The sequence below is a fragment of the Gossypium hirsutum genome, chromosome A05, assembly GCF_007990345.1.
Source record: "Gossypium hirsutum isolate 1008001.06 chromosome A05, Gossypium_hirsutum_v2.1, whole genome shotgun sequence".
In the NCBI taxonomy this organism is placed as follows: domain Eukaryota; kingdom Viridiplantae; phylum Streptophyta; class Magnoliopsida; order Malvales; family Malvaceae; genus Gossypium; species Gossypium hirsutum.
This window is the reverse complement of record NC_053428.1, coordinates 109,488,074-109,508,763: the sequence shown is the minus strand read 5'-3', so window position 1 is coordinate 109,508,763 and position 20,690 is coordinate 109,488,074. Positions and strand designations below refer to the sequence as shown.

Sequence of the window (20,690 nt, the reverse complement as noted above, 5' to 3'; positions counted from 1 at the left end):
ATTAGAAATATACAAACGAATATGCTACATTTAGGGCACCAAATCCAACAATACCAATCAAGGAATTTGAAGGATCATCCATCACCTTATCTCCCTCTATTACTTCCTTATTTAAAATATTAAATCTATTATCTCCCTAAATTACATTGAGAATTAGATTTGGTCCACAAAAATTTTGAACAACGTGAATTCGCTGTACCAACATCCACATATCGTAAGAAAAGTATTCTGCCACTGAAACTGACATCCCCTCTCCAGTATTCGTCTTCTTCACAGTCACAATGGAGCTTTCCTCTGCCATGGTTATTATTATTTTTTAAAGTAATGCATGCATCAGTCTGATGACCCACAACCCTACAAGAAAAACAGAATGTGTGCACTCTTTCATAGTTAATTTTCTGAACAAAGTTCCCCACTCTAACTTGAGAAATAAGCGGATTGTAGAGATCAAATTCATCGCAAATTTTATCGAATTTCCCCCTAGTTCAAAGGTCGTATTAAAGTCAACCTTAATCGACTTACCAACAAACTTCATAAATTGAGCCAAACAGTCCTCATTGAAGTATTCTAAAGGAAGCCTCGACAAATGAACCCAAACCACAGTAGAGAGAGCTAAGGCCAATTCTAAGTGAAAATTTTGTTGCCATTTTTTAACCGTAATGTAGTGATCCATAACTTTCTATAGTCCCTTGATCAAGACTTCAGCCTTATCCTCTTCATTATCAAACTTAACAACATAAAAGCTATTAGCTATATCAATACATTCAAAATTGCCCACCAAAGTACAAAGAATGGAGATTTGAGACAGTAGCATCCTGAAAGTTAAAGTTTTGCTTAAAATTTTGATTATGAGAGCCTTCCACCAAGGCTTTCTCAAATTCCTCTTCATTTTTTTAATCCAAAACCATCGTAGGAGAACACCATCGTAACAATCAAAACTTTAGCCCTGTCTTCTTCATTATTAAACTTAACGACATAGAAGTCATTACCCATATCATTGCATTCAAAATTGCCCACCAAAGTATAAAGAATGGAGATTCGAGACACTAGTATTCTGTAAGCTAAAGTTTTACCTAAAAGTTTGATGATGAAAGCCTTCCACCAAGGCTTTCTCAAATTCCTCTTCATTTTTTTTATCCAAAACCATCGTAGGAGAACACCATCGTAACAATCAAAACTTTAGCCCTGTCTTCTTCATTATTAAACTTAACGACATAGAAGTCATTACCCATATCAATGCATTCAAAATTACCCATCAAAGTATAAAGAATGGAGATTCGAGACACTAGTATTCTGTAAGCTAAAGTTTTACCTAAAAGTTTGGTGATGAAAGCCTTCCACCAAGGCTTTCTCAAATTCCTCTTCATTTTTTTTTATCCAAAACCAACATAAGCATTATACAAACACCATCATTACTATCTTCCAAGTCCTAATCAAACTCAACATCAGCCTCCTCCATTGTCGTCGAACCTTGAAAAAAGCCATTTAGGAAGGGAAAGTTTAACAATGACGACTTATACAAACGAGGAACCTTCTCTGTAATAGAGGTCACAACGACTTTTGAGGCCTTAATCTTTATAGTTCTTCATTTTAAATTATCAAGTTCTTCAAAGGAAATCAAGTTCTCTTTCCTCTCTAGTAAAAGAGTTGGAAAGTCTGTCTGACAATCTTATAACCATTCCATGCTTAGTTGATCCCAGCAGGAAACGATCCTATACAACTTTAGTATGGTGAGAGGAATACCCTAAAAAAGAGAATTAATCACGCTCCAATCACAATGTCATAGGACATCAACCAAACGTGAGATCCTATCTTTTTTACGCTAAAGGAAATAGAGGTACAAGCTTATAGAATAAATACTATTCAAGTAAAGTCATTTAAAAGAAAGGGGTGCAACACGAGGACTTCTTAAGAGGTCACCCATCTTAGTACTAGTCTTGTCCAAGAACACTTAACTATGAAGTTCTGATGGAATTTGATGAATTAGTGTTGGTATGATTACACCCAAAATTTACATCTCTAGGGATTGAACTCGTGTTTAATGGAGTTATAAGCAAATTTTTTACCGCCACACCCATAAATAAGTTTTAGAATACTCTGATATCAAACCCAAATATCATATTTGAATACTTTGTATTTTGGTACAATTTTGGATTTTGGAAAACATTAAAAAAATAAAAAGGGAAATTTGTAAAGAAGCCCTTATGTTTGCCTATTGGAAAATATGGGTGTGGCCCATTCTACCACATATCAGCTTATTAAAGGTCCACGTGTCAAAATGAGTAAGAATTTAATATCGTTTGGAAGGTGTACCGAAGTGGTGAATGGAAAAAAGTACATGTACTAAATTAAAAAAATTGAAAGCATATGTACCACATTGATAAATTTTGTAAAGTATAGGGGTAATTTATGCTATTATCCTTATTATCGATGCCTACTACGAAATGAAAATAAAGTCATTTTTCTTCGAAGTGACTATTTTTCATAGAGGTCGACTAGGGACTCATTATGATTTTTTTTTCATTTAATTTCTTTTAATTCACTAGCATATAAAATTAAAGAAATTTATTTGATACATTTTTATTTAATAAGGTAAAATTCAAACAACAAATATATTTAACACAACTTAAACTCAAATCATATATGGAATGATAAACATCTTAATCATTAGGTCTTGAGATCCCATGCTGCTCAAATTTTATTTTATTTATACGAATAATAAAAGCATACAACAAGCTGTCTAACTGTCTTAAATCAGCACCCAACTAAACATAATTACATATGACGCATCATATGAATTGTTTCTGAGAGCCGATTTCATGTTGTGTCCATCACTATGCCCAATTGCCTTTGTATTTGGACATACTTACATTTTCAATCTATAAATAACCAATTTTAAATCTGCTTTTTTTTTTATTTTTTATTGAAAAAAAAAACGAATTTTAAAAGTCATTAAAGATGAAGTAAGCTGCCATGGTGTACAAAAAAAAAACCATTTAAATCTTTTAAATTTTAATAAAGAATTATCTAATTAATAAATTTATTATATTAAAAATATTTTCTTTCAAAATTTATTCAATAATAAATATAGGGAGTGCAGTAACAAACTTATATTTTAATATTATTGATCATGCGTTTAATTCTTTGATTTGTAATTTGTAATTATTTTATTTAAAAATGATATAAAAGTATGAAAATATAAAAGTGTCATCATCATAATATTAATTATAACTTAAAAGAAGGGCTATTTTGTAATTTTATAACTGAACTAGTGATCTAGTAAAGTGCTAAAATAGTAGTATTAGGAATTCTATCACATGTGCATACGTGTGAAAACTACGTGCTTAGAGCATAAAGGTATGTTTAAAAATAATATAAAAATAATAATTAAACATATAATTTGAAACTAAATAATAAAAGCATATAAAATATGTATGATATTAAAATGAAAAAATAGATTAAATTGTGAGTAAAACGGATTTTAAACCCGTAAATACAACAGGTTAAGAATACTAAATGCATTACAATTGTTTATCATGATATTGTCACTAATAATTGGTGTCGAGTTAACTTATGAAACTAACTCAACCAACAACTTTTATCAATGTATACAATTAATGGAAGTAATAAATTTTGCATAATAAAAATAAAATGCATAGAATAATTTAAAATAAAACTTTGATTAAGTGGTAAAACTAAAGCAATGCAAATAGTAGGAGTTTAAATCCCAACATGTGCAAATATATATATATATTGGCCCTTTTTTTTAAAGAAAAAAAAGACTAAAGTCCTCTCAAATAATGTAACTTATTTAATTATGAAACAATATTTTTTGTAATTTTCTAATTGAGTTGGAGCCCGATTGACTCGTGATACCAACTCAGTCAGGGGTTTCAATAATAGTATAGATAATCTATTACTTAAAAAATACTATTTATTTATTTTTCTTTCATAACATAAAAAAAGATAAATCTCAAAACTACACATGAACTTTAGTTCAATGTGCCAAGTTATACATTAAATTTGATTTTGTGCAATTTTATTAATGACATGTTGGTTTGATTTAATTTTTATAATTAACTAACATTATTATTAATATAATATCATTTTACATTTACATATTACATACATAAATAATTATATTCATCCAATATAAAAATAAATTGATGTATTCATTTTTTAAATGTGTAAATTGAATCAAAATAAAAGTTCGGTGTATATTCAAAATAAAAGTTCGGTGTATACATTTGAATCATAATCAAAGTTTATTGTATATAATTGTACAAATCAAAATTTATGTATTGAATTGTACATTGAATTAAAGTTCATGTATAAATTTAATATTTATCTAAGTATAATTTGAACTCTCGTGCAAAATTAATGTCATTAATTGTAATTTAACTTAAATTTGGTGATAGGTAGCATCTAAGGTGGGATATTATTACAGTGGAGATCCTTTTTAAATCAACTGTCATGGTTAAAAGGTAGAAATAAGGAAACTGTACTCATTTGATCAACCTACGTCGTAAATAAAAAAATTTGTGTTGTGACCTGGAACCTATTAAACCAATTACTTATCCATTACTTTCTTTTTTCTAAAAATTAATATCTCTCTTCATTTTTTTTAGCGTTGAATCCGATTGAATTGATTAAAAATAAACTTACATTTCTAAATATTAATCTTACTTGACATAATAAAAAATGAATTAATATTTTTTCCATCTTATTTTAACTGTAAATTTAAAAATAATTTTAGGAAATCCAGATTTTTAAATAAATGTTAGATCTATTTATGGTTGGGATACCAGTTCAAGCATAAGGATTCACTCGAAATTTAGGAGGGTTTGGGTAAAAATATTAAGTCCAAAAAATAGGTCTGGACAAAAAAATTAGACTCATTTAAAATAAAGGTCGAGCTCGAGCTCGAGCTTAAACCTGCAAGGCCCTAGCCTAACTCATTTTTAAGTTTATAATACTTTATATTATATTACTTTTATATATTATGTAATTTATAACACATTAAAAAACAAACTTATACTAAATATATAATATTATTTTAATGTAATGTTTATATTAAAATAATATTAAGATGACTGTATAAAAATTTTCAATAAATAGGAAATGTATAAAATTATTAAATACTAAATATTAAAATAAAATAAAATAAAATAAAATAAAATAAATATTTTTTTAATTTAAAAAATAATATGAGTAAATCTAAAATGAGTTTGAGTTAATCTTTTACAAATATAAGAAGTTTGGATAAAATTTTAGACTAATATTTTTTGTTAGACTAAACTTGAATAAATATAAAATATATCAACATCATATTTAAACCCGACTCTATCCATGATAGGATAATTAAAAAACCTTTCAAATATTTTCTTACTACTTAATCAGATAAAATTTAAAACACATTATTTTGTTTACTTCATAATTATTGCACATTTTAAATATTTTGGGTGTTGAAAAGGATATTTGCTGACATGGAAGTCATGTGGCAAACGTTTAAGAAAACGGTTGGTAAGAGGGCGGTGCGTGTGCCTGCCTATACTCTGCATGCATTGTAAGCGTGTAACCATGTGCCATCACCAACTGTCGCATTCTCCACTTTTCAACCGTCCGATCACACTTCAACAATCTTGATTCTCCCACAGTCATATGCGACCAGTCCTCGTGGAGAACGCCTTCATCACACAACAGGACCCGCTTCTCTTGTACCTCCTCCACTTGGGTATTTTTCCTCTACTTTTCGCCTATCTTCTACTCTCTTGCTATCAACCAATAGATAATTATTTTTCAAAAAATTTAGCCCATTTATCATTCCATTTAGATTGGGTGTTTTTAATCTTATCCCAAATCAATAGGTTGCACGAATTGCCCGTAAGGATTGGGAGTAGAGAATCAAAGGTTGGGTTGGAATTTCGTGGAAGCCAAACAGCCTTGAAGTGAAGAAAACATCTTTAACCCAACACGCCTTTTCTGATTCTCCGCATAATAACTCTACTCTCTTTATATATATATATATATAATCATACCCCATTCCTCCAATCTAAAATCCCAGGTTCTTTTTAATAATTGTTTCCTTGGTCGAACTTGAATCTATTTCACAGGGGAACAAGAGGATCAACAATGGCGGTATTGGGCGGTGTTGGTTGTGGTGGAAACGTTTGTCTTCGACGCCAACAATCGCCCGGTCTTTTCAACTTCCATAACCCAAATGGACGCCCATGTTCTTTTATGGCTTCAAATCCACAATCGTCGAAACCAAGAACGTCGACGAAGAAGATCTCGACGTCTAAGGTAAACCTTCAACCATTGCCGAAACAACAAGAGAAGAAACGGAACGAATTGGTGTACGAGAAAATAGACGAGTGGATGAGAGATTCGGTGGTCGAGATCGTCAAGAAGCTGCCGGAATCGCCGCTTTTGGTCCACGTCTACTCGGACGACAACACGACGAGAACCCGGACGGAAAAAGCCGATGAAAACAACTGGGTCTCGGTGAAGCAAAAATGGGAGAAAGGTGAGACTCCAATGCCTGATGGGGTGATATTTGTTGAACAAATAGAAGGAGATGATGAAGAGAGCGATGAAAAGGAAGAGGTATCGAGGGCATGGGGGATTGTGGTGCAGGGCCAAGGGTGTGGGCTGGCACCAGCTTGTTATTTGTTGAAGACTTCTAAAGTGAGTTCAGGGTTAGGGTTAAAGTGCACCCATTTTTGTTTAGTGAAGGTTAAGAGTTTCAGGGAAACTGCTCTTTCGCAGCTCAAGAATTGTTGGCTGTTGCAGGGGAATTGAACAACAGGGATGATTTGATTTTTTTAATAAATATTTTTTTGTTGATAATGTATTGTTAGCAATCTGTAAATTGGGTCTCTTGATTAAGATCAGATTCTTATAGAAATGGTGGTATTCAACCATTATTGTGAAGCACTTAGAATACAAGTATGTTTGGATCAAGAGAAAGCTGTAACTGATGATTTCATTTTCAATTCCTATAATTTGCAAGCACTTTTCACATGGAAATCAGCTAGCATTTCATTAGAACCAGTTTCCAGGCAAACTAAAAAATTCTGATATAGGATGACGCCAGTGTGCCTTCCAATGCGGACTTCAACGGAAGAAGAGGTGGTTGTGGTCAATCAGGCATGGCAGTCAGTCTTAATGACTTATTCTATACACTGAAGCTATAAGCTCTATCCCTACGAATGTTGACCAGGCACTTCACAAGCGAAGCGACGGCGTCGGCGCGTCACTTGGCTATTGAAAATGATGATGGGTGGAGGGTAACAAATTTCATGTTTTCAGTTATGGAATAAACAAAATTATTTTTATAATAATATTAATTATTTTTTAAATAAATATTTTTTATAATAATATTAATTATTTTTTAAATAAATATTAATGTTGAGTTGACTTGTTATATTGATTTATAATAATATTAATTGTTTTTTAAATAATATTAATGTTGAGTTGACTTGATAGTCATTGACTTAGTCAATTATTTTTTATTTTTAATAAAATTAAAAAGTATAAATGTTAAATTAAAGTTTTACTAATACAACAATTGGTTCGGGTTCATATCTTACCTAAACTTGCTTATGGGTAGAGTCACCTATTCAGACCTAAAGATCCGTTTAAAAAAAGAAAAGATTTGGACAAAAGATGAAGGTCAAAAAATAGGTTTCAGAGGCTCATTTTTTATGTAAGTCTAGCCTAAGGCACAAAATCTTTTACCCAAGCCTAATCTGAATATATCATGTTATAAAAATATTATGTTAATTATATATATGTTAAATTATAATAATTATATATATTTATATTTATATTAAATCACTAATTCAATAATAATTAAACTCGTTGCTCAAAATTTAAAATAAAAATTACCCAATTAAATAACCCAACTCAACATATAAAATTTTAAAAATTATATTTAATACAATAAAATATTTAATATATTTATTTGTGTTTTTTAATATAATAAAAAAATTATTACATTTATGGTACTATTTTTAATATAAATACTTTTTAATGGAATTTTAATATGTTATAAAAATTTTATTTTAACATTTTTTTAGTGCATTGAAAAACTAATCTAAAAAAAAAATCAAATATGTGCAAGTTGGGTCAAATTTGAGTTTATTTTTCTTAACTTAGGTCAGGTATGGGCAAAATAGTAAGCCCATTTTTTAGTTGGGCCGAGCTTAAAAAGTTAGTCTAAATATCTTGTATAGGCTTTATTTGAAATTGGCCCAATTCAACTCATGAGCACCTTTAATCCTAATATATTCATATTTTTTATTTGTTTTTTTAATTAAAAGTATTAAAATACCTTAAATAATATAACTTATTTTAATTACAAAAAAAAGCATGTCTATAATTTCTCTAACCGAGTTGTTACTCAATTAAAAACTTAAATAATAATATAAATAAAGAAAAGATAAATAAAAACCGAAAATAAATTACTGATAAAAGGAAAAGAGAGAAAGGAATATAATTTGTTTATTTTAATTTTAGCCTTAAAACAAAAAGAATATAATAAAAATAAAATAAAATTATAAATTATAAGAAAAAATCAATATTCTTAGAAAAATCGTAATTAAATACTAAATTATAAAAAAAATGAATATTCTTGATAAAAGTATAATTATCATTACGTTTGGTTGGAGTATTATTCAATATACATCAATATAAATGTGGTACATGTGTGGAGCTAGTATTTATTTTAACACATTTTTCAGGTTTTATTCTATTTTTTTCAATAAAAGAGTGTAAAAAAATGATAAATAGATGAGAAGTTATTTATCACTTTTTTTTTGTCACACGTGATACTTCAGTTATTTATTTTTTTAAGTTAATACATCTGTTAGTCAAACTGTTAAATATACTTTAAAAAATGCTTAACCCATAATTTGGTACTTAAACTATATAATTTTCTTTTCCATTTTGATACTTAAACAGTTTTTAGTCACAAGCAATACCCAAGTTATTCTTCTGTTACCCATTTTACACGAAAATATTATATCCTTAAAAAATAATTGCAACCAATAATAATTTTCCGCGCATATAAACTTTTAAAAATATATTTTTTAATTCTTTCATTTTTTTCTCTTACATTATTTCTCTCTCTTTATTTTTTTTTCTATTTTCATTTTTTTTATTTCTTCTTTTGTAATGAATGATAATATAAATGATGCTTGCAATTCATCCTCATCCTCCTAAGATTGAGATGCTAGCAATTAATTCTGTTTTCAAACTTCATTACTTGCTTGCTTGACCGAACGAGATAAAAAATGTTATTTCCTTGATGAACCAGTGTTTTCAAAACCAAGTCAGAATGCCCAATCGGACCAATTGGGGTATTGATTCGGAGATAGGAGTTGAATCGATTGACTTGCAAATTGATACAGGCCAATTAAACCAAGCTAAAAAACAATCAAACTGATTTTCTCTATTTTTTAAATATTTTTTATTTTTATGAATTTTTAATAAATTATTTGATCGAAGTGGAAGAACTAATCAAATTAAGAATTAGTAGCCTGATCTGATTCTAAAGAAAGAAAAAAATAAAAGCAATATATATAAAAGATGAGATAATACTTTTTGTCTTTTTTTTTGTCACATGTCAATTTTTAATTTTTTTTTAAATAGAATTAACAATTTAACTAACGATTGAATTAACAGAGGTATCAATTTGGAGAAAAAGAAAAAGTTTAGGTACCACTTGTAAGAAAAAAATGTTTAAGTACCAAAATGAGAAAAATATATAGTTTAGGTACCAATTTATGAGTTAAGCTTCTTTTTTAGATACACTTAAAGGTTTGACTAATAGAAGTACTTGTACAAAGACAGAATATGAGAGGTTATTTATCATACACTACATACAAGGAATTTACTATTACATCACTATATTATTTGAGAATTTAGAGTAGTGGAATACGCAGTTGATGAAACCATCACTCCAAAGACTGTACTCATAGAGACAATTTCAAGAAGACCTAAATCGAGTATTTGTACCTGCCATGTGAGTTGTTCCTCCAACAAACGCAGTAGATTCAAAACCTAGCAAATGTAAAGTCTGCTGATATTGTTCCCGAGTGAACATAGGTGCAAATACAGGTGTATTCACTGTTTTAGCAAGTGCAATTCCATCATCAACACTATTAGCTATAGCATTATTGACCATGTTGGGATGCCCAAACTTCTTCTTGGTAAATTAAAGTCAACCGTATACCTTACCAACTTGTAACAACTCTCTCTCTCTCTCTCTCTTTTGTGACATTGAATTTTACAATGATCGCATATGCCATTGAACTGCTTTTGTTGAGAACTTTGTTGTTAATCGGAAGAATATAAAGCTGTTGGCTCAGAAGGATAAGTCACTCCAGAATGTTGCCACTAAGCTTCCTCTTGAATAAGCATAGAGTATGCTTGATTGACTAAAGGTAATGGCTACATTAACAATACTTGACTATGAACAACAACATATGACTTATTTAATCCCATCAAGAATTGAAACAACCGTTGCTGCTGAATGTGTTGCAGGTTCTTTCGAGCATTTTCACAAGCACAAGATGAAAAAGGGACCAGAGTATCGTATTCATCCCACAGGAGTTTCATTCGTGTGAAATAAACTAAGATCGAGGAAGTACCTTGATTATGAGAAGCAATCTCACGATAAATAAAAAGCACATGTGACCCATCAACATTATCAAATCGTTCTTACAAATCTTTCCAAACTAAGGCAACATATCTGATACTGGGGGTTGTTTGAGAGTGCAACCGTCTAGGGCCCTCAAAATTTTTTTTTTAGCTTTTAAAGTGATTTTCCAAACAAAAATAAATTAATTAAATGTCTAGGGCTTTTAATTTTTTCCCATAAATGCTTAATCTCTTAGGGCCCAAAAAATTTTCAACTTTTATTATATTACATTTTATAATTTTTTTAAAAAAGGGGTCCAATTTATTGTTTTGCTTAGGGCTCTAAAATTTCAATAATGGGCTTGAAGGATAACACTTGATGTAAAAACAATTCTAACATATAGTTCTTGACGAATGGTATTTAAAATCCAAGAGAGCACAATGGCAATACATTGTTCCCATTGTGAATGAAGAGTTGATGATAAAGACTCCTTCTCGCAAGTACCATCCACAAAATCAAGTTTATTTTTTGACAACAAAGCAATCTTCATTGACTTGCTCTAAACATTATAATTTTTCAATTGAACTAATTGATGTGAAACAAAGTTCCTAGAGTATCGAAAGGATGAAGATATAATGGATGGTTGAAACCAATGGTTGTTAACTGATCCAAATTAACCATAATGGACTTCTAATCAAATTGGGAAGGAAAAAACGTAAGAAAACAATCACCAAACCTTACCCCTATAATAGAGACAAAGAATTGACCGTGATTGAAGAGCTCAAATGGCCAATGAATTTGGCTCCAATACCATGTTAAAATGAGCACTGAAGTTAATGAACTATAGATAAGAAGCTTGAACATAAGTTGAAAGTGACGAATAATTCAATTCATCAATCTCAATAAGATTACAGATATTCTTGATATAATATTACTTCTAATTGACAAAACTAACTGTTTACTTAACTACTACTAACAACAACTATCCATCTAACTGAATAACTACTTTCTACATGGTGTCAGAGAAGAAGATGGCGATGGGGGTGATGCTGTTGGTTTCAACTCACGTTGAAGAATCGGTGAAGAATGGTGATGATGAACAAATGATGATGAAACAGAGAAAGGTAATTTTTAAAATATTATTATTTAAGAGAAACTTCCATTCCACTTTTAATCATTTTAAAAGGAATGACCAAATTGATTAAATTATGTAACGTGAGTGCTTAAATTGTAAATTTTTTTGTTTTTGGGTGCCTAAAATAAAATGTTTTACAGTTGGGTGACTATCTATTTAGTTTACCCTATTGTTTTTGTCTTTTTTATATTTGATCTAAAGCCTAATAGTTCCAACTTAGATCAATACATACCGGGATTTGAACACAAGTCATTAGAATTCTTAAAACCTCAAGTTCACCCAAATAATTAAAATCTCATTTATTTTAATATAATTTTTTTATAAATATATTTATTGTACAATTTTTAATTATTATCAAAGTGATATCCTAAAATTTGAAAATGTTGAATTCTAAGCCTTAAATGTAATTTTTGGACATATAAAAAATTAAATAGACGAATATACTATATATATAATTTATTAACTCGATTGGCATGATTATTATTGTCAATGCAAGAATAAGTTAGATAACTTTAAGTATTATATTAAAAATAGTAGATATAATCATAATATACTGATGAGATAAAATAATAAATAGAATTAATATCCAAAATTTTAATGGATGGGCAGTCGGGGTTAAATAAATCTCCCTCCATTAAACCTTGTATTTGAATTTGAACAACCACTAAACTCATGCAACTCCTCTTTCAAACACAGCAAAAATCCCCCTTTTTTGTTTAAATTAAATTGAAAAAGAGTTTCAATTTAGTTGCGTATAAAAATCCCATTCCCAGACAAGATCGTTTGTTAATCATATAAAGGAGCTCTCCCTCTCTCTCTCTCCTTTCTCCCTCTCTTTCCTACAAATTCAAATCCAAAATTTTTGAACTAACATTCAAATATAACCCGGCAGATCTGTCCTTGGTAAACCCTTCAATCTCTCTTCCTCTTTGATTTTCCATTCAGTTTTACATAATCTCAAATACCCTTTCCTGCAAAATCTCTGTTTGTTCCAAAGTTGGGAGCTTTTCTTGATTCTTGTCAAGTTTTGAAATTTGAAATTTGAAATTTGGGTTTTTTAAAGAAATGGAAGACCAAGCTGATTCTGCCATGGTTTCTAAAGGCTTGCTTTTGATGCCTGGATCTGATTCCAAGGTTGGGTTTGTGTTTCCTCTTTCCTTATTTTTTTTCTGGGTTTTAAAATTTATTATTAATTTTCATGGTTTTGGATTGTTTTTTAGTCTGTGGGTGTGAAGAGAAGCATTGATGAATTGGAAGGAAAACATGATGTTTCACTTAATGGAATCAAAATGAGAGATCTTGATTCTGTCATCCGCTCTGAGGGTAAATTTTCATGCTTTTTTGTGTGTGTAGGCGGGGAATTGTCATTTATTTGAATTATTGGTCAATTTATCTTCTTAAAACATTTGAACTGATTATTGCTTTGTTAGCTTCATTTTATACCTTTTTCTTTTTCTGATTGAATTTGGAAGGGAAAAATTGTAATGTTATACAAGAATGAAAGTGTTTTTGTTTGTTACCATGCAACTTTGCATCTTTGAAAAGATTGTTTTTTTCCCCCTTTCATTGAATACTGCAGAACTCAATGGCCACAATTCCAAATCTATGAAAAGAAAAGATTCTAGTCGGCAATTGCAGTTTAGTGGAGTAGTATCTCAAGTTAATGAGGTTCCAGTAACTTTCAACTTTGGTTCTCAAGTCAAAAGAACTGCTGAAGGGGAAAAATTATCTCCAATCTGTCTGCCTCTTGATCTTAACACTGACATTCCAACTGCTATAACCGAATCCTGTGATAACAACCCGGAATATGAAGAAAAGTTTGAAAGACCATGTTCACAAGAGAGTAATTGTCTAACCTCGAAAGGCTTTCGCTTGGATCTGAATGCGAAAGATGTTTCTAGCTCGGTAAACCATGATTTAACTCGTCACAAACATGTCAAAAATATGAAGCCAAAGGATGTTTCAGAGTGTGGAAGTTCTATTGGTCCAGTGGAGGAGAAAGACTCGTTAAGAGTTTGGAAAGAGATGAAGCAAAATGGGTTCCTTTCATCTGCTCATGGGGGTATATCAATGCAAAGTGGTCTATTCTCATCATCCCATGCAGGCGTATCTATGCAAAACGGTGTACTATCATCATCTCATGGGGGAATACCGATGCCCAAGCAACGTGGGAGGAAAAGTAAGAATGATGTGCTCAAGAAGAAGATGGAGCTTGCAAAGAAAGAACAGGTAGACAGGTTCACAAAAATTGCTGCCCCAAGTGGACTGCTCAATGGATTAAACCCTGGGATTATAAATCATGTTAGAAATCGGAAACAGGTCCATTCCATAATAGAGGCCTTAGTGAAGTCTGAAAAACTTGAAAATTTGCATTCAGAAAGCAAGCAGGCAAGTCATGTCAAAAGTGGAACCAGAGATGATGTTGGTAAGATGGATCATGGAAATATGGATGACTCAGGTTTTCATCATCTCAGTTGCTACCATGAAGATGGGCCTCCAAATGCTACAACTATGGACAAGAGAGCAAGAGGTTATCTAGTGCCAATGCATCAGCCGATTTCTTCAAATTCAGAGGAAATAAGTGGAGATGGTGATTCAAGCATGGTAGACCAAGTCAGTGAGGATGATGCACTAGCACTGAAGTTGTCATCATCCACTAAGGCATCTGAGAATGCTAGCTCTTTGTCAAATGAGGAATCAACGAACTTTAACAGTGCCTCTTCTCTTTCCATAAAAGGTGAGAATTTGTATTTTTTATAAAGATGATCCATGTTTTTATGGTGACTGTGATGAAGAAAAGAATGCCCTAACTGAAATAAATGGCACGTTGATGTTTCAGCTGCCACTGTTGCGTCTCAATGGTTGGAACTTCTTCAGCAAGATATTAAAGGACGTCTTTCAGGTATTTTTCCATCAGTCAAACTGTTCTTAGATAGGATATGAGTATTTCCCGTTTTGTGTATTCTGCTTTGTGTTTGCAGCATTGCGACGTAGCAAGAAGAAAGTGCGAGCTGTAATTACTACAGAATTACCTTTTTTAATATCAAAAGAATTCTCCTCTAACAAAGGGGGTGATCATAATACCGCCAGAACTTCTGCTGATGGGTTTTCGCAAGATGCTGCTGCTGATATGCATATAGCAAGATGGAGTTCACTGTTTGATCAGATGGATAAAGCTCTCTCTGAAGAAGAGAAACAGCTTGTAAGTTGCAGACAACTTGACATGTTTATCGTTATTTAAACCTAGAAGATTACTATGCTAACTTTCTCTATTACTAGTTTAGTAGTTGAGTGTCCGATTTAAACCTAGATATTCTTTTGTCAATAATCCCTTGTAAATAGGAGAGTTGGATGATATGCTCATACCTTTTATTACAGCCAAGCACCTTTGGTGTTGTTTGAAAATAGGTCATTCATCGGTTGGTATGCTACTTAATTGAATTTTACCTCTTCAAGTTTTGTTTTCTTCTCAATCTGTTCACTCTTTAAGTAGAACCTTCATGTATTCATGATGCTTCTTATTTTCCCACTTATATTCCAGGAAATCTGGTCCAACCAAATAAAAGGGATGCAACTGCATTGTGACCAGGGCTTGCAACATATGCACTGGAACGTGCTTTACAGTTTACCGCAACAAGGAGCACCGGCAAATAATATCAGGTTTCAGTGAAGTTTTATTCTTATTTTCTTTATTACGATGATCGGGTATGCCTATAGATTTTTATATCCATTGGAACCTCCCATGACTAATAATTTCTTTATGAAATATAAAAATGTTGGAACTGGGTGTCCAAAAGTAGTTTGTTGCTTGCTCATCATTCAAGTCCTCAAAATTTTGCTTCCCTGCTAAGTTTTAAAGCATTTTTGCACTTTCATTCACAGTACATGACATCAATCCTTGGCCTCAGATACATATCAACCCTTAGCCTTTATATCTGGCCGATTGCAAACCCCCAAGAAGGACATTCTATATATGCTAATATATAGCTTAATATAGCTTAGGTTACTATCAATCACTAAACACAAAATCCACCAAGGCATCTGAGAATGCTAGCTCCATTATATTCTTCTGCATGTTCCTGCATTTTGTGTTTAGTGATGGATATTGATATTCATGAATCATTTTACATGATAGAGATGAATATGTTGTGATGCAGATCAGGGAGTGGGGACAGCTTTGACAGGGAATTGGCTGTCAGGGCAGCTGCTGCTTCCATATATTCGACATGTGATTTCATGTTGTCAAAGGAGAATGTAGCATGTTCGCTAATCTGATTTAACTTTGGCTCCTACTCTAAATTGATCTTTCTTACTGCTATCTATAGTCTTATCCTACAAACATCTATGTTCATTATGGAAACTAGTTATTAGATTGATTTTGGCCTTTAAGGGTTGTGAATTCTAACACCAGAACTGGGGCCATTTTTTTTTTTCAATTTTTATTTGTAAGCCTTTGGGCTTTATGAGCATAGGGGCAGAACTTGATTTTAGGATTGTAATTGATGCAGTCTGAGGTTCTTTAATACACTTTTGCTGAATCTGAAAGTAAAAATAAAATTTTGTTTCAACTGTTGGTGCCATTTTCAAATACACTTATGCATGGTTTTAAGTTTAATAGTTAGAGGTTGATACAATGTTTAAAATTGTTTATAATTTATTTTAACCTTTAAATAAGAAGATAAAAGTGTTTTAGCATGCTAGGATAATAATGTTGCAAGTTTTAAGCCGAAAAGTACACACATAATTTACTTAAAATATATAAAAACTCATTTTGTACGTAATTTCTCATAATTGAATAATGAGAAATAAAAAAAATTGTTGGAAACATTTATATGGATTTAAATCATTTTTGTCGTTTTTTAATTTTTATATATTTTTTTATTTTCACTTTTTAAAAACTTTTTTTTGAAACTATCAACCAAATAGTTCATTTTTAGTATTTTCTATTTTTCAAAAGAATTAAAACAAAAATCACATCTATTTGCTGAAATTTATTTTAATAATACTGAAAAAATTGACAACACATTTGGTTTCTTTTTACTTAAATGTTGTAAAATTTTTATTATTTACTATAATAATTTTTTCAAAAATTATTTCCTAAATATGTTTTTTAAGGATGTCTCAATGATATAGGGTTTTATCAAATCATTACAATAGTTAGTTGCTTGTATGTTATTTGCATGTTAGAAGGGAAATACTGTAAAGTACAATCAGCGATATCTCAACAAGCATAAGTGTTGAATTTAGGGATTTGAAATTTAACTAGGAAATTTATTTCTTGCTGTCCCAACCAACTTATTTAGTAAGTGAAAATAAAAAACCATGGGAGTTGACTTCCCCAATATAGTACCCCACTCAATTTTGAACTTCTTTTCTTGAGGAAAAATTGTCGCATCAATGTTTCAGGAAGGACATATTGCAAATTATGTTGTTAATATGGTAAAATTTTTAACTCTATTTTTTTTTTTGCAATTTTTGTAAAAATATTTTTAAGATTTTGCTTTTGGTAAATTCTTTTGTGATTTTTTTGTTGTTGTAAGAAGATTGAAAATTTCAAGCTCAGTATAATTTAAAGTTTCTAAAGGTCGGTGGACATATCGTAGAACTCTTGAAGAGTATTGATTTATATGTAGCATCTACGATGACAATGTTCACTATGATACTGGAATTGTTTGTCACCTTGTTGGAGAGATGAGGGTTGGAAACACATACATTCCTTTTTTTCATACGGGAAACAACTATAATACTAACAGATTTTGCTTTAATAACCGAATTTCCAATTGTTAAGGAGATGGTAATCGAATTTAGTAATGTTGATGTGACATCCGAGTAAAGATAAAACAAAGAAGAAATTAGATGGGAATCGAGTAAAGCGCACATGGTTTAGACAAACTTGTCCAACGGGCTCCCCTACATGCAATTGTGAAGGAAATGAATCGATATGCTCCAAATGGTAGGGGAATGTTGTTGCCAAACTTTTCTGACAACAGGGTCCATTGCATGTATCTTCTTCTACTGAATTCTTTTAAGGAAGTTGGTTGATTCAGTCAAGGTTTTGCAACTCTAGTGCACCTATACAGGGCGCCTTGTAAAGTGATGCAAGAATCAATTAACAAAAAAAAAATAGTTATTGCTTTCTTCTACAAACCTAAACATCAATCATAGGAGTTCTCTCTTAAAGGAAGGAAAAATATAATCGTATATAATATTTTGAAATGTATTCAACTATCAAGATTTATAATCCATTATTGTGTTGAATATTTAAACAAATTTAAAGGTCCTTTGGATAATATGTGTTATGGAAGGGATTTGATTTGGATGCAATAAGAAATCAATTGACGAGTTGATAAAGATGTAGATTGATGTTGTATCCGCATTCATTACAATTCAATATTCCTATTAATGAATATAATTGAACTTGTATATGTTATTCCAATAGGGTCGAAAGCGTGTAAATTATTGTACTAAAAAATCACACAAAGTTCAATTCCCAGGGAAGAGAGGTGGATCACAAGGATCTCTTAAATACCAAGTCTTTCCTTAGTCAGAATATCCCTTCTATAGTAATTTAATAGCACAATTAAATACTACTATTATACCCTCAAATATTGAAAGAAAAATAGGACAAGAAAGAACACAAGAGTTTTAACGAGGTTCGGTAAATTATACCTACGTCCTCGGGCACTAACACCAGATGATAAATTTACTATCTCCAAAATATTACAAACAAATAGAATTCCTTAAGAATTCTCAAATGGGAGAAGAGAGAAAACTAAGAGAGAAAGATTGGTTGGGATGGTTGAAATGAAAAATGAAAAGGCTTATTTATAGTTGAAGTTCAGGGACTAACTTGTAAATGGCCTAAAAAATTAGGGACCAAAATTGCAATTATCCCATTCAACTTTTCAACATTCGGTGCAACTTGCTTCACCTTTTTAACAAGTTGCTTCCTACCTTTGTTGACTTTTCAACAATCTCCACCTTGAAGATTTGATTAGGATAAACACATCATCACACACTTACTTCAACTCCCCAAATTCGATAAACCTATCTTTTGTAGTACCTACAAATGCACTCTCGAGCGCCATACACCTGAAGGTGCTCAAATTCTCAGGATGTTAATCAAGTTCAAACAATGATTAAACTTGATTGTTGTTACCACCTTGGTCATCATATCTGTGGGATTATCTGCTGCCGGAATCTTCTGAAGTAGAATTTTTCCTTTTTCAAAGAGTTCCCGCACAAAGTGATATCTTACGTCGATATGCTTGGTTCTTGAATGATAGACTTGATTTTTCGCTAAATGAATAGCGCTCTGACTGTCACAATATAGACTAATGTGACTTTGAACAACTCCGAAGTTTTTCAACAATCCATTAAGCCAAATAGCCTCCTTAACAGCTTCTGTAACTGCCATATATTCTGCCTCTGTAGTAGACACTGCTACTGTAGATTGTAAGGTAGATTTCCATCTCACTAGGGCTTTCGCAAAAGTAAACAAATACCCCGTAGTTGAACGACGTTTATCTCAATCACCAGCAAAGCCGGAATCAACATATCCAACTACAAACTGACCAAGTGCTTCATCCTGTTCCAAAATTAAACCAATATCTACGGTTTTTCGAAGATACCGTAGAATCCATTTCACAGCTTGACAATGTCCTTTTCCAGGATCATGCATATACCTGCTCACAACTCCAACAGCTTGTGAAATGTCAGGCCTTGTACACACCATCGCATACATCAAACTCCCAACTGCATTAGCATATGGGACTTTCGCCATATATTCTCTTTCATCTTTAGTCTTCGGAGATAATTGAGCACTGAGTTTCAAATGAGAAGCAAGTGGGGTACTTATATGTTTTGTGTTTTCATTTACACCAAAACATTGTAATACCTTTTTCAGATATTGCTTCTGATTTAAACAAAGCTTGCCTCTCTGTCTATCTCTACTTATCTCCATGCCGAGAATCTTCTTGGCCTCACATAGATATTTCATCTCGAACTCTTGATTCAACTGAGCCTTCAACTTATCTATCTCTTTTTGGCTCTTCGAAGCGATTAACATATCATCAACATAAAAGAGTAGATAAATGAAAGATCCGTCATGCAGCTTCTGCAAATACACACAATTGTCATATTTGCTTCTTGTGTACTTCTGCCTTCTCATAAAGCTATCAAATCGCTTGTACCACTGCCTCGAGGATTGCTTCAATCCATATAGCGACTTGTTCAGCTTAAAAACCCAATTTCTACCACCAGCATCTGTGTATCCTTCGGGCTGAGTCATATAGATCTCCTCTTCTAACTCACCATGCAAGAAAGCCGTCTTAACATCAAGTTGAGCTAGCTCCAAATTCAACTGTGCTACCAAGGCCAACAAAATTCTAATGGAGGAATGCTTCACAATAGGGGAAAATACATTATTGTAGTCAATTCCCTCCTTCTGAGCGTAGCCTTTAGCTACCAATCTTGCCTTGTAGCGAGCATCTTTCTTGCTAGGAGATCCATCTTTCTTTGCGAATACCCACTTGCATCCGATTGCCCTTTTACCTTTCGGTAATTGCGCCAACTCCCAAGTATTGTTCTTCCAAAGAGACTGCATTTCTTCATCCATGGCGCATTTCCATTTATCACTTTCTAAGCTTTGCATTGCTTCTTGATAAGTGATAGGAATATCATCATCAACAACGGGAAGGGCGTAGGCCACCATATCAGTAAATCGAGCAGGTTTACGAATTTCTCTCCGTGGCCTTGCAACTGCAACTGGTTCTGGTGTATTTAATGGTTCTTGGGTCAGAACCTCTTCCACCTCTAATTCCTCCATTGTGGCTGGAGAATTAGACTTATTAACTGGGCAAATCCCCATCTGCTCAAACTCCACCTGTTTTGGAGTACACTCCACCCGCT

The 20,690-nt window shown here is 31.8% G+C and overlaps 2 protein-coding genes, 1 non-coding gene and 1 pseudogene across 4 annotated transcripts; 2 read left to right on the top strand and 2 right to left on the bottom strand.

Moving 5' to 3' along the window:
• Positions 1-1,653: 1,653 nt before the first annotated feature.
• Positions 1,654-1,877, bottom strand: LOC121230202 (small nucleolar RNA U3). Its single transcript, XR_005928149.1, has one exon. It is a non-coding gene; the product is annotated as a small nucleolar RNA U3 (small nucleolar RNA).
• Positions 1,878-1,887: 10 nt separating this feature from the next.
• LOC121229837 (uncharacterized) lies at positions 1,888-2,006 on the bottom strand (annotated as a pseudogene).
• A 3,675-nt stretch (positions 2,007-5,681) lies between these two features.
• On the top strand, positions 5,682-7,029 carry LOC107962223 (uncharacterized). Its single transcript, XM_041114558.1, has 2 exons — positions 5,682-6,735; positions 6,809-7,029. The coding sequence occupies exons 1-2, from the start codon at positions 6,133-6,135 to the stop codon at positions 6,812-6,814; spliced, it is 609 nt and encodes a 202-aa protein (XP_040970492.1). The 5' UTR covers positions 5,682-6,132; the 3' UTR covers positions 6,815-7,029.
• A 5,359-nt stretch (positions 7,030-12,388) lies between these two features.
• LOC107962224 (uncharacterized) lies at positions 12,389-16,348 on the top strand. Of its 2 annotated transcripts, XM_016898543.2 has the most exons (8): positions 12,465-12,683; positions 12,844-12,914; positions 13,001-13,103; positions 13,360-14,517; positions 14,620-14,682; positions 14,762-14,982; positions 15,322-15,440; positions 15,938-16,348. In XM_016898543.2, exons 2-8 carry the CDS (start codon positions 12,846-12,848, stop codon positions 16,053-16,055), a joined length of 1,851 nt encoding a protein of 616 aa, XP_016754032.1. In that variant the 5' UTR covers positions 12,465-12,683; positions 12,844-12,845; the 3' UTR covers positions 16,056-16,348. The 2 variants fall into 2 exon arrangements, with proteins under 2 accessions (XP_016754031.1, XP_016754032.1); XM_016898542.2 differs by having other exon boundaries at positions 12,389-12,914.
• The last annotated feature ends 4,342 nt before the right edge of the window (positions 16,349-20,690 follow it).

Excerpts from the sequence above, each read along its gene's own strand:
- LOC107962223 (XM_041114558.1), top strand. The coding sequence starts at position 6,133 with ATGGCGGTATTGGGCGGTGTTGGTTGTGGTGGAAACGTTTGTCTTCGA.
- LOC107962224 (XM_016898542.2), top strand. The coding sequence starts at position 12,846 with ATGGAAGACCAAGCTGATTCTGCCATGGTTTCTAAAGGCTTGCTTTTG. Across the intron at positions 12,915-13,000 it reads TGCCTGGATCTGATTCCAAG|TCTGTGGGTGTGAAGAGAAG; the intron begins GTTGGGTTTGTG and ends ATTGTTTTTTAG. Across the intron at positions 13,104-13,359 it reads TTCTGTCATCCGCTCTGAGG|AACTCAATGGCCACAATTCC; the intron begins GTAAATTTTCAT and ends TGAATACTGCAG.